Source organism: Centruroides sculpturatus, unplaced genomic scaffold, assembly GCF_000671375.1.
Source record: "Centruroides sculpturatus isolate CEXI.00-Female unplaced genomic scaffold, Cexi_2.0 scaffold2894, whole genome shotgun sequence".
In the NCBI taxonomy this organism is placed as follows: domain Eukaryota; kingdom Metazoa; phylum Arthropoda; class Arachnida; order Scorpiones; family Buthidae; genus Centruroides; species Centruroides sculpturatus.
Genome location: NW_019386982.1, coordinates 1,820 through 16,347, shown reverse-complemented (window position 1 = coordinate 16,347; position 14,528 = coordinate 1,820). Strand labels below are relative to the sequence as shown.

Here is a 14,528-nt window from a genome sequence, read left to right as displayed (position 1 = left end):
GAAGTAATTTACTTTGGAACAAAATTATTAATCCCGATCTATTTAAAATACGAACGGATAATGAAAATTTATGAATATTTAATCTTACCACAAAACAAAACAAAAGTTCGTTACAACTGTTTTCGAAACACGCGCTGAACACTAGTACGACCGAAGCGCCATCTACTCAAATTTAAATATCTTTAAAAAATTCTTTCTTCTAATCGTCTGCCATATTGTTTTTTTTTTTTCGCTAAGATTTTCTAATTATAAACGTAATCTGCCTTCCATTTATGTATAATTGTATTAAAAGTTATTTAAAAAAGATTCTTACAGTTAAATTTATGAATGAAGTCCACTAAATTACAATTTACAATATTGATATTACGCAAATTTATTTAATTTTGGGTTATTGTCTTGCAATATTTATCCATAATCGTTATTTTTGTAATTTATTTTTATATAAAAATAATTTCAAAACAAATTTTTTATTTTCAGATTGTATACAAAATACACTTAGGTAATAATAAATTACTATATCGCCTATAAATACATCTGAACGGCCAATGCAAAATGCCACGCTCAATGGAATAATAGTAGGATGCCTGTCGTATATCTCTGCTGTACAAGACTAACATCAACACAGCCACACTTAGGAACTTTAATACTCTTTTATTACAGCAATTCGAAACATGAATAAAATGTCTTCGGCGAGTCGTAGGTACCGAAAACTACCGTTTTCCACGTAGCCATTGCTGTCGTCTCTACCCTCGGCTCTAATCTCTGCGGCCCCACACTCATAGTCCAAAAGTCCAAATACATAAAATTCCTCCCCTTAAATAACATAGTCTTCCATCCAAACAGGGAGACGCTTGATTCGAACCGGTCTTACTTGGTGGATCAATGGTATGTGGTCTTTCTGTAGTTTTTTCACTTGCGTCTGAAGTCTTCGGCGGTTCGTCACTTGACCCATGCGCTCCCAAATCTTGATTATCATTTGCAGGAGGCTTTGACATCTTCGACGACGGGAAAGATTCTGGATAAGGGTTTTCCACCAGTCATCGTCGCAGGAACTCATTACGGAGGACATCTTCATACACGGATTTATCGTAGGGAGGGCATACACAGGATCCAAATGGCAAAGGCTCGAAATCTTGAAGAACCACGGTCTGATTGATTTTCGACTTGTTTATCTCATATTGCTTTCGCGAAATCCGGGTGTAGTTAATCCAAATATGTCTTCAGGTAGCGATTAATCATTAGCTCTAATGGGAAGATACTTGTAGCCGCATTAGTAGTAGTCATTGGCCCTCAGGAAAATTCTGGTTTCGAAGCCATCTTGTTCTAAATTAGAAGTGGGTAGTTCCACATCGATTGTTAAGACGGTTCCAACCAGAACTATCAATACTAACACGTTCTTCATTCTGTACTTTTACAAACACGGAACGGAACGGCAATTCTTTATTTGGATTTGAACTTGAACTAATGAAAATGTTCCACGGGTTTTTAGGAATAATCAAATTACTTTAGAGTATAAGAGTGAGGGTATCCGGATTTCACGAAAATATATTTTCCCCAGAGTCCAGAGAATAAGCATGAAAAATTTGGTGCGGATCGGACATAGGGTTTAGGGGTTAATAGGGGAATGTAATCAGGAGTTTTCATCCCCAGGTTTCGTGATGGTATCTTAAAAAAATATAGAATGGGTTAAACAAAAATTGGAGCAGATCGACCAAAGAACAGAGAGACAAACATTTTATATCCTATATAAAACCGACGAGGGCTGTCTCGTCCAACAGACTAAGTAATTTTGACATTATAGTGATTCCGAGGAACTGTCTAGTCCAACGATTCCGACAGAACCGTTCCGCACTCAAATCAGTTCCAACAGTACCAGTTCCAATAGCGGAACTGGCCTGGATTTTCCACCTCTAGATTATACTACTGTGATGAAAAAGTATTGGAAATGGTTCATATAAACTACACTAGTGGAAGGCGGTTTTTTCTGTCGTTTCGTACGATTTTTGTAGACATCTAGCAACAATCCGTATGTCATAGTCTATTTTTTGTTTGCAAATAAAACTTATTTTGCATGCAAGAAATTTTTGCGTCGGCAATTTTTCAAAATGTCTAGTGTAATCGAGCAAAGAACGTGCATTAAATTTTGTTTTTGCAATGGAATTACTGCTATAGAAACGTAGGAAACGTTGTAAAAAACTTTTTGATGATGATAGCCTATCAAAAGTAAGAGTTTTTGAGTTGTACAAGATGTTCGAGGAGGGCAGATAACGCGTTGAAGATGAACCACGCTCTTGTAGATCATTTACTTCAACTGATGAACCACTCGAGTCAGAGAGTTGGTGCTCAGTGATCGTCGTTTAATAATTAGGGACATTATTGAACATGTTCCGATATCATTTGGATCTCTTCGAGCAATTTTAAAAGATCAGTTAGGATTGCGGCGCTTATCAATATTTTACCGTAGAATTAAAATCGAATGAATGGCTGAATAATAGTGGTAGTTAAAGCGTCAGCCTACTGTTTTTGCCAGACGTGCACCGATTAAAGAATTATCGGCAGCTCGCGCTATAATCACTAACACAAGTTTCCCATTTAAAAAACTGATAACTATAAAATAATAATAATAATAACGCATGAATAGACAACTACAACTCGCATATAATAATGTTAGGTGGAATTTCTATTTTCAAAATTATTCGGAAAATTTAAATTATATATGAAGTTCGATTTTAACTTTCAACCCTGTGGGCTGGGGCCTTTTTGGCAAAGTCCAATACGGTTGAGCCAAGTTCAGGATGGGGCGGCCGAATGTGAAGTAAGAGGCCCGACGTATATCCCCGAAAAATTTTTAGGGTTTTTCGACCCGTCGGTATTCGATAAACAAACAAATCTATTTTATTAATATGTAAATTTACTTTTGTCCTAATAAATGGTAATAAGTGGTAAACTTTTAAATAGGGTTTAGATTAATCATCTTTATTTTATTTTGGTTCTAGAAATGCTTTGTGTAGCTACCAAATGTCAATCTTTTTTCTCTAGAAAGTGAAAAAAAAATTTCATAAATGAAGATATTAATAAATATTCATAAAATTTAATATTTGTTTTATAAATTGAAATCGATTTTTTTACATTTAATAAAGATTTTCGTTGAAAAGCATGGATCCAATTACTATAACAATACATTCAGCACACAAATCTTATTTTAGTTAGTGAATATTTTATAATTTAAATTTAATAAATACAACATAAATTGTTTTATTGTATTAATTACAATAATATTTGAAAAACAAACGTCTGGTCCAATTTATTTATTCCTAATACAAAATTATTTAAATAAAGAAATAAAAATTAATAATTTGAAACTCCTACTTGTTGGAATTATTTATTTTTANTATATATTTTTTTTTTAAACATTAAAAATGTTATACATATTGTGTAATGTTCAAAAGACACAAAAAATTCCTATAGAACATTATGTAATTCCTATTAATTGAAAAAATACATAATAAACAAAAACGAATTTTACTTCAGATCCATAATTTAGATGAGTATTTAATTTCTTTTACATACAAATATTTTATTTAAAAAATTCTCATAGTATATATATTTTAAATTTTTCAGAATGACTTTTATTTAATATATAATAGTTTGATATTTTGCAACAAAATGCTATGGAAAGACATTTAAACAAAAAAGGAGGCAGTTGTATATTACATATTTAAAAAATAATAAATTAAAGCTGCAATGTTAAAAATTAACATAGGAACTTTTAAATCAATACTGAAAAATTACAGTAAATTGATGAAATGTACATAACACATACAGGATTTCATACATGTTTAAAGATTCACACTTGTAAAATACATGTACACTACTCACAATCAGTAAAAATTTTAACATAAAATGTAAAATTTACTTCTACTATTGCTTGATTTATTATTTTTTACATTATATATATTTGTATATATTGTATATATAAAATAAAATCATAAAATGTATATTAATTCATTTTTTCTATTTATAGTAAACAATTTATCTACAATAGTTATGTATATAATTAAAAAAAATTATTCTATAATTATGATTCTTTATATATAAAAAAGAATATTAAATGTACATGATAATATAAGAATAATTTAAAAATACCTAAAAATGCTTTTAACCTAATTGGCTATTATTTTTAAGAATCATTATTGTTGTTTTTATATGTTTCATTTTAAAATTAATACCGACAATGAGATAATCTCATATTTGGTAATAAATGATTATGAAAGACAGCAAGTGAGACTAGTTGTGTTTTGAAGATATTTTACAAGGGGAACACAGATTGAAATTATTATTCATTCTGTGTATGGCATTGTTCCCATAGTTGTTATTGTTGATAAAAATTAACTCTTACTGGCATTGTGTATTTTACAGTCAATATTTGGAGTTTGAATATTTCAAACTCTCTGGGAAAGTAAATGTCATTGCCATTTTGCTTTCTGTGCAAATATATCAGCTCTCAGATTCTGAGCAAAACAAATGCCTAAAATCTGTAAAGAAATAATTTAAATTTATAAGCATAAAATGTTGTTATAATTAATTAAATTAATATAATAAAATATATTATATTAATATATAAATATATTATTACAAGCATAATATGAACAAGCATAAAATATTATTTTAGGATTGTTTCTTAATTACAGTTACATACTTGTAAAACAGCTACTGCCACAGCTACACCTGCAACAGGTACTAAATTAGCTTCTATCCATTCTTCTCCAGCCCTTAAACATCCTTTCTCATATATGACTGCAGACTTATCCACAGACTAAAAATAAAATTACATAATATATTTATTAAATATTCTTATTCATTTTTAAACAATTTTAATATGCAATAGATTAAAGTATTTTTATTTCATGTATCACTTGCAATCAATTTTTGCAGTTCAAAATTAAGACAGAATTTTTCTTTCTTTAATTATGGACAGAAAGGTCATTTACCCTAAAAAATTTTTATATAAAACTCTGATATCAATCTTCTTAATGTTTATCTTGCTTAGTTACAAAGTCTGTTTGCACTAAGTTTTCTATCTTATGTAATCTGTAAATTTTCTACATTTAATTTAAGATTTATGAAGCATAAAGCATCACTCAATTAGTCAAGCAATCCTTTTAGTTCCATTATCATCTTTGCTACAGAGCTATCATGCCTATGCAGCATAGCAGATTTATTTGTAAGTAAATAAATAAAAACAAGAACTTATACTGGAATGAATAAATAATATAAAATAAAATAAACCTTTAACTATCCAGCAATAAATATGTTTAATAAAAACATTTTCAACTGTTTTTAAACAGCCATTTATTTGTAAGATGATCTGTGATAGTTAATAAATAAATAAGAGCAACAATTTTATGTAAGAATGGAAATACTTTCTACATAGACTATATGCATCTTGAGTAAATCTTAAAGAGAAGCAACTTTTAATTCATGTAATAAATAAAGCATGTGTAATTATTAAAGCACTATAACTTAAAGTACAAAAATTTAAACATAAGCATGTAACAAAATTTAAAAACAAAATGCTAAAAAATATTAAAATATAAACATTATTTAAAGAAATAAACTCCTGTTAGCAGTAAAGAAAAAGACCTTAGAGACACTCCTTTTGTATCCATCCTTGATTATGTGTATTTTCAACATTATTATACTGATGTGTAATAATGTTGAAAAATTATATCATATATAAAATCATTACCTTTAATAATTTTATCAAGTTGAAGAAAACACAAAGTGGGCATGATATATAATTTGATTTTCTTCCAATTTGAAACAGTGTCTTTTATCTATATTTATTCTTATTACACAATGAAGCATACTCAATAGATACCAGGCTTTACTTTACATCTTTCTTTATTCTGCTATTCCCACTGTCATGGACATCTTTATCTATTCAAAAAAATCTGTATATATGCAAGATCATGTATATAGATATCTGCAAATGATTTCCTTGTGATTCTTAGTGTTGAAATGACACTACATTCTTGGTTCTTTCTACACCTTTGTGAGCTATTAAATGGGCAGAATAAAGATGGATCTATTAGGACTGTCTATTGAATATGCTTCATTGTGCAATAATGATAAATATAATTTGATATTAAATTTTTAAAAAATATTTAGTATGTTAATTAAATAAGAAGCAGCATTCTAAAATGCTTTTTATTTCTATGATGAAAATGATTCTGAAATGACTTTTATTTAAAAACTCGCAGATGAGCCTGGCATTGTTCAGGCAAAAAGTAACGATAGCGAAAATTAAGATTATTAGATTATAGCTGATCTTACTCGTTTTTACCAGGTGCAAGAATTAGGTTCACCCTCTTCCGAGACTAATTAGAGAATTTTTAGATGGGTCTAAAAACATGTTCAATTTTCCACAAAAAACCGCATTTAAAACAGTATAGTAAAATCTGAATTCAGGATAATCCTTAACCCTCTCCCTCTCCTCCACAGGGGAAATTTCAGAACGTTCCTTAGTGTACATTCGTTCTAATGATGTATCCTAACTGTGTATCAAATTTCAACTTTCCACTCCTAACTGTTTGGGCTCTGCACTTATTATTATTATCAAGCTATGTTGATTATAAGATACTACAAATTTAAATCATTAGTGTTTTTGCATAAGAATACATAAAAAAGATGAGAAAAATTTGTTACATTAAATCTCTATATATTGTAAGAGCTTTAAAATATTTAATACTATTAATTAGACTTTACTTTTGTTTTACTGAGTTAACAATGTAAATTTGGTACTAAATTATATATGTAGGCTTCCTGTGTGTTCAGAATTGGACTGGACAGTCTGGGATGAGTGTTCTGGATTTTGACCAGGTTAACTGTTCAAGGATTCCTACAGCAACTTTGTGCCACAATGATGTCTATACAAGAGAAGTAATTATATAGGTAAAAAAAAAAATGGTAAATTGTATCATCTGCTTGTGAATTCTGTCCTTTCCATCTGCTCTAGTCTTGGTCTCTCTTGGCCAGATGGGAGTGACAGAATCCAATTTATTTGCAACAATATCATCTCAACATTTCTCAGTCCATCTGGACTATATCTACATAGTTTATTTTAAATCCTAACATTTAACTAGTTATTAATTCCAAACATTTTGAAATATTTTAAGTGAATAAACAAAAGAAAGATGATTAATCACAACCTTAATAAAATAAAATAGGGTTTGTTTGGGGAATGAAATACATTTTTAGGTAAACACAATATTGTATAGTTAGTACTAAAGTTTCAAAACTGGATTTTTTAAAAATCTGCTTTTGAATACCAACTAACCAATTTTTACTTCATCATTACTTCAGTTCAAATGTGTAAAAATGACCTAATGCTTACATATATGCAGATTCTTTGAATAGATAAAGATGTCCATGACAGTGGAAAAAGCATTAATAAATAAAGTAAAGATGCAAGAATAATTAATAAAATTAATGGCAATGACATCAGTAACTAAAATCAGTGAAATATAAGATAAAAATAAGGTTGGATTGTGGAATGAAAAATAGTGTTAGATAAACTGGGAATTGTATAGTAAGGAAGCAAAGTTTTGTTAATCTGGAACTAGAAAAAAGTGAAATTTCCAGAAGCCTTAAAATTCTACTGTCTAATATCCACCAGCATAAAACTGAAAANTTATACATATATAAAATGTAGCAAAAATATATATATTCATAAGAAAAATTATGTATGCATAACACAAGGTTATTTCATTTAAAAATGAAATTATCTTTAAATCAAAAATGTATGTATAATTATCCATATTTAGTTCAAATTATTTTAATTTAGAAATAGCAGAACATTAGGCAAAACATGTCTTTTTTAAATGTAAATCAAGACTTAATGTTAATTGCTTTTCTTATGTAAATGAAAATTATTAATTTAAATAATTATTATTGTAACCTGCTGCTATTTTAAGGAACAACAATACTGCTTTATTTAATTTACAAAAATATAGACAAAAAGAATTAGGTTAAGTGGCAAGTAATATGGCAATAGAATGTTTACAAACAACTTTAAATTGCATTATCTTTTCTGCAGAAATTTAATTATAGGTTCAAGTGTGCCATGAGATAAAAAAGAAGGTTGGAAAACATTGATCTAGGGGATGCAAAGAAATTATTATTATTGTTTATTTTTGAGTATACAACTTCTGCAAGTATTTGCATGAAAAATAGTGGATTTATTTTATCCAATATTTTTCTTGTAATATAGCATTTAGAAACATTTGCAACTTCTGTATTAATTTACAATATAATTATGTTAATGAAATATCTTAATTTAATTTCACTTAAAAATCCTTATTATCTCTGTGCATCATTTTGATTTTGTTTTGTTCATAAAATAATTGTACACTATCAAAAAATTGTAGAAGAAAATCTTAAGTTTTATCAGAATAAAATGCATCTAAGAAATGCAACTTAATATGCTTTTACAAAAATTGTAAGAAGGTATAGAATTTTTTCAGATGAAAGGAATTGTCTTGTAAAAAAGTTTGGAAGCCATTGTCCTAACCTAAGCATGTTTTATAAAATATAAAAGTCATAACACTGAATCAAAAGTTTTTTTTTATTCTAAAAAAAAAATAATAAATTCTTTGTTTCTTTTTCTTAATTTCAACTTTCATAGCATCCTATATATACTGTATATAAAAATTAAATTCTTTTTTACATTCGTTTTATTTTCCATATTTGTTCCATATTTTACTTATCTATGTCTCATTATTTCAAAAATATGTTATTCAAAATATGCTATATAACATATTTTATGCGTTTACATCATTCTCTAGATTAGATAACAAAAAATAAAATGAAACCTTATTGTTTTTAATGTCTACTGGAACAATTATTTTGACTATACATGACCATCTTGCTATAAAATAATATATATTCATTGACTTTCTATATTATAATATTTAAATTAAATGATTTAACATTGAAAAATAAACTAATGAACCATAATGTATTATAAATATTATTTTATATAGTTTCATAAAAAAATTAATCCACTTTCTAATTATCTAAAGACACATTCATAGAAAAAATATTTTTAAATTTATTGTTCATCAAAAATCTGATGTAAGTACATATTCTTTCATTTGTGAAAGTATTAAGTTATAACAAAATAATTGAAAATTACAGAAAACAAAACAATTATAAAATTGTTCATTTTAAAAATTACTATAAAAGTTCAAATGATACTATGGAAATACTTACATATTCTGATTTTCTTACATCATATCCACACTGTTTGTTTTTTATAATTTCCTAGACATTAAAAAAGGTACATAAATTTATATGATTCATTTAATTAAATATTATAAAATTTATACATCTTTATGGTTTGAAAATGTTTTAAATTTAAAATTAAAAACTTGATTTACATTGGGTTGTGGTTTGCAACAAGAAAATGGCACACCACAAGCTTCTCGACTTCCTACTTCAATACTAGAACAGTTGAAATAAATATTCATGTCCCAATCTTTAGGTCCTTCTATTCCACAGCATTCCAACTAAGAATGTATTTTACAAATTATGAGTAACAGTTCTATTATTATTACTTTTTCCTTATATTTAATCTTACCCATTGTTCTTGTATCCAGTCAATTAAATTTTGTTGATCAGGATGTATAAATTTTAAGTAAAACATGATTAACAGGTTGTTTTCAATTTTTAATATTATTTTTGATAAAATGAGAATTTTTAATTAACAATTTTTTTTGGATAAATAACCTGAGATTTGACGATAAAATCAAAAAACACACCATTTGTACTTTCCAAAATTAACTTTAATCACAGAACGTATGTTTATGTCAGGACATAAAAATGACTACCAATTTATTTATTACTATTTATTTTTACTTCCATAATAATGAAAATGGGTCAGAATCATTTTACTTTCTATTATACCTTTCCCAGACCCCCTGACATAGTCCACACACCCTCAAATTAATTTTAATTTCTCACGGACCCCATCAGCAATTCCAAGGACCCCCAAGGGCTCATAGGAACCATTTTAGAAAACAGTGCTCTAAATGAACCCGAAAGACTGTCACCATGTTTTGTCTTTATAGATTAAATTAAAAGTTACTACACAAAGAGATTAAATTTTAAAAAATCTCGTAGGCAAAAGTAGAGAAAAAAACAAGCTGATGTTGATATTTCAGATTAAGGTCAACAGGAAAGCTCAGATAACGATGATATTTTGCCAAAAAGAAAATCTCCTCAGTTTAACAGTGTTCAGCAGTGAAGAAAAAATTAATATTAACATGCAATACTCTTGATTATGATCACAATCAAAAGTATTGCATGTTAGTTAACTATTGATTGCTTTAATAGATATATTTCTCTTAATTGCAAAAAGAATAGTATACTTTTGCTAACTTTTGGAATCTAACCCTGTTTTTTACTTGTTCTTTGTATATCACAGATTTGCATAACACAGCACTTTTTTGGAACCCAACTACTGTATATGGTGGATACTGTTATATAGGAGATATCTGTACATTATCATACATTATTTAATATCAAACTACTACCATAATTTTATAATATAAAAGAAATATTCAGATAATAAAATCAGCAAAATTCAATCCATTAAGTTATCAGTTTTAAAAATATACTGAATTATTTGTATCATAGTATGTCACTTATAATAGAGAAAAAATTTGATCATTGTTAATGAAGAATTAAAAAAAATAGAGCCAATAAAAATAACTGATAAAACATGAAAACTAGGTAGTGCACATTTGTTTTTCATTTTTTAACATAGCAGTTCCAACCTATAGAGCATGCCTTTCTAGTGGGGCTTGAGACCTATCTAGGGCAGTAATTTTCAACCAATGTGTTGCAGCACATTGGTGTACCACAAATATTTTTGAAGGTTATTAAATAAATTATTTTTGAAAGAAGCCAAAAGAACAATAAATGTACCTGTCAAAATTAAAACCTCTTTAAATTGATTATACAAGTTTTTCATTGTTATAATAAATTTATATAATAAATATGTTTACTTATTATACATATATAAAATGTAGCAAAAATATATATATTCATAAGAAAAATTATGTATGCATAACACAAGGTTATTTCATTTAAAAATGAAATTATCTTTAAATCAAAAATGTATGTATAATTATCCATATTTAGTTCAAATTATTTTAATTTAGAAATAGCAGAACATTAGGCAAAACATGTCTTTTTTAAATGTAAATCAAGACTTAATGTTAATTGCTTTTCTTATGTAAATGAAAATTATTAATTTAAATAATTATTATTGTAACCTGCTGCTATTTTAAGGAACAACAATACTGCTTTATTTAATTTACAAAAATATAGACAAAAAGAATTAGGTTAAGTGGCAAGTAATATGGCAATAGAATGTTTACAAACAACTTTAAATTGCATTATCTTTTCTGCAGAAATTTAATTATAGGTTCAAGTGTGCCATGAGATAAAAAAGAAGGTTGGAAAACATTGATCTAGGGGATGCAAAGAAATTATTATTATTGTTTATTTTTGAGTATACAACTTCTGCAAGTATTTGCATGAAAAATAGTGGATTTATTTTATCCAATATTTTTCTTGTAATATAGCATTTAGAAACATTTGCAACTTCTGTATTAATTTACAATATAATTATGTTAATGAAATATCTTAATTTAATTTCACTTAAAAATCCTTATTATCTCTGTGCATCATTTTGATTTTGTTTTGTTCATAAAATAATTGTACACTATCAAAAAATTGTAGAAGAAAATCTTAAGTTTTATCAGAATAAAATGCATCTAAGAAATGCAACTTAATATGCTTTTACAAAAATTGTAAGAAGGTATAGAATTTTTTCAGATGAAAGGAATTGTCTTGTAAAAAAGTTTGGAAGCCATTGTCCTAACCTAAGCATGTTTTATAAAATATAAAAGTCATAACACTGAATCAAAAGTTTTTTTTTATTCTAAAAAAAAAATAATAAATTCTTTGTTTCTTTTTCTTAATTTCAACTTTCATAGCATCCTATATATACTGTATATAAAAATTAAATTCTTTTTTACATTCGTTTTATTTTCCATATTTGTTCCATATTTTACTTATCTATGTCTCATTATTTCAAAAATATGTTATTCAAAATATGCTATATAACATATTTTATGCGTTTACATCATTCTCTAGATTAGATAACAAAAAATAAAATGAAACCTTATTGTTTTTAATGTCTACTGGAACAATTATTTTGACTATACATGACCATCTTGCTATAAAATAATATATATTCATTGACTTTCTATATTATAATATTTAAATTAAATGATTTAACATTGAAAAATAAACTAATGAACCATAATGTATTATAAATATTATTTTATATAGTTTCATAAAAAAATTAATCCACTTTCTAATTATCTAAAGACACATTCATAGAAAAAATATTTTTAAATTTATTGTTCATCAAAAATCTGATGTAAGTACATATTCTTTCATTTGTGAAAGTATTAAGTTATAACAAAATAATTGAAAATTACAGAAAACAAAACAATTATAAAATTGTTCATTTTAAAAATTACTATAAAAGTTCAAATGATACTATGGAAATACTTACATATTCTGATTTTCTTACATCATATCCACACTGTTTGTTTTTTATAATTTCCTAGACATTAAAAAAGGTACATAAATTTATATGATTCATTTAATTAAATATTATAAAATTTATACATCTTTATGGTTTGAAAATGTTTTAAATTTAAAATTAAAAACTTGATTTACATTGGGTTGTGGTTTGCAACAAGAAAATGGCACACCACAAGCTTCTCGACTTCCTACTTCAATACTAGAACAGTTGAAATAAATATTCATGTCCCAATCTTTAGGTCCTTCTATTCCACAGCATTCCAACTAAGAATGTATTTTACAAATTATGAGTAACAGTTCTATTATTATTACTTTTTCCTTATATTTAATCTTACCCATTGTTCTTGTATCCAGTCAATTAAATTTTGTTGATCAGGATCTTCCCGGTAATGGATAATAAATGCTTGAAATCCCCCAGTTGCTTGAGATTTTATCTAAAATTAGAGAAAAATGTTTATTATATTTTGCGAAATAAAATTTATTTTAAATTCAAATTATTAAATAACATAATTATTTCAATAAACTTAAGATAATCTTCCAATAAATCAACAAATGTACTTTAAGATAATATAACTTTTAGAAATAAGTAAAATTATTAACAATAATAAAACCTGTCTAAAACGAAATCTAAATAAAACAAAAACCTGCTTAAATGGAAAAAGTTCTTCTGAACAGAGCAATTTTCTGTATTAAATTTCATTGTAAGATGGAAATCTGTCCAAAGCAGAAACAGAAGAGGATTTTGGTTATAACAGCAGTAACTTAACCTGACATCAACATAAAATTAAGATTCCATTTGCAGATCATAGCAGAACATAACAAATTGTATTCTAAGAATGATTTTGAATCTTGTCAGAAGAATGAAGATCATATGACAAGGGAGTATACAGATATAAGGTCTAGGTTAATATTAATCTTTGTTGGAATCACGTACTCTTAAGAGTCGAGAATTTTCAAGAATCAAAAGAGTTTCCAAGAATTGAATTTTTGAGAATAAGTAATGAATGTAATTCATGAAAACAATGAGAATAAGACAGCATGATGCTATAATGCTGCCAACTTGCCTTGATACATCAAAAAAAAAGGCTATTAACAAACACAATGACTTTTTGTTTCAATAATTCATTATTATAAAATATATTGCTTGCAATTGCAAAATAACATTTAGTTAAAAAGTTGACATTCATTCAAATAATACAGCAATCTAAATAATCATCATGAAATAAACATGAAATGTAAATTACTTTTTTGGTCTAATTATTATTAAAAATGCTTTATTTATAATAAAGCATTTTCAATAATACTTAATCTTTTATTCAAATTTTATATAACTCAATACATGATATTAATTTTAAATAAAACTTTCCACAACATTAATAAATAAAAAAACTATTCAATTACAAAAATTGAATTTTCAAATAAGCAATAAATAAATTATGATAACTGATATCAGAAAATAATTATGATGATTTTAATTTTAATGAAGTAAAACTTTTCAATTATTATAAAATTATACTTACCCAATCTTTAAAAATAAAACCCAAAATTCCAGCAGTCATTTCTAATAGCAGCAAAATTGCTAAAAATATTGCATACTGTAATAAAAAATGATTTATTTAATAAATTATTTTAAAATAAATCATTTTAATATATATTGTAATAGTATCTCAGACATTACACATTTAAATAAATGCTGAAGTTAACAAAATTTCCTTTTTATTACATGACAACAGAAATTTTTTCCTTCTTGAAAAAGTTGTTTTACAGGTATATGAAACCAACATTACATTGATGTTATATTTTATAATGAAAATACAGTGGGTGATTGGTTAATGAACAGATTG

The 14,528-nt window shown here is 26.4% G+C and overlaps 1 protein-coding gene across 1 annotated transcript; it reads right to left on the bottom strand.

The window, feature by feature from the left end:
• Positions 1–4,124: 4,124 nt before the first annotated feature.
• Positions 4,125–14,279, bottom strand: LOC111616016 (tetraspanin-17-like; the record flags this gene model as incomplete). The annotated part of the gene is made up of 9 exons (XM_023357457.1): positions 4,125–4,535; positions 4,700–4,816; positions 9,274–9,324; positions 9,441–9,569; positions 9,641–9,691; positions 12,653–12,703; positions 12,820–12,948; positions 13,020–13,118; positions 14,205–14,279. Coding segments are annotated over 9 exons (771 nt in total), but the record flags the coding sequence as incomplete, so codon positions are not given.
• Between the last annotated feature and the right edge of the window lie 249 nt (positions 14,280–14,528).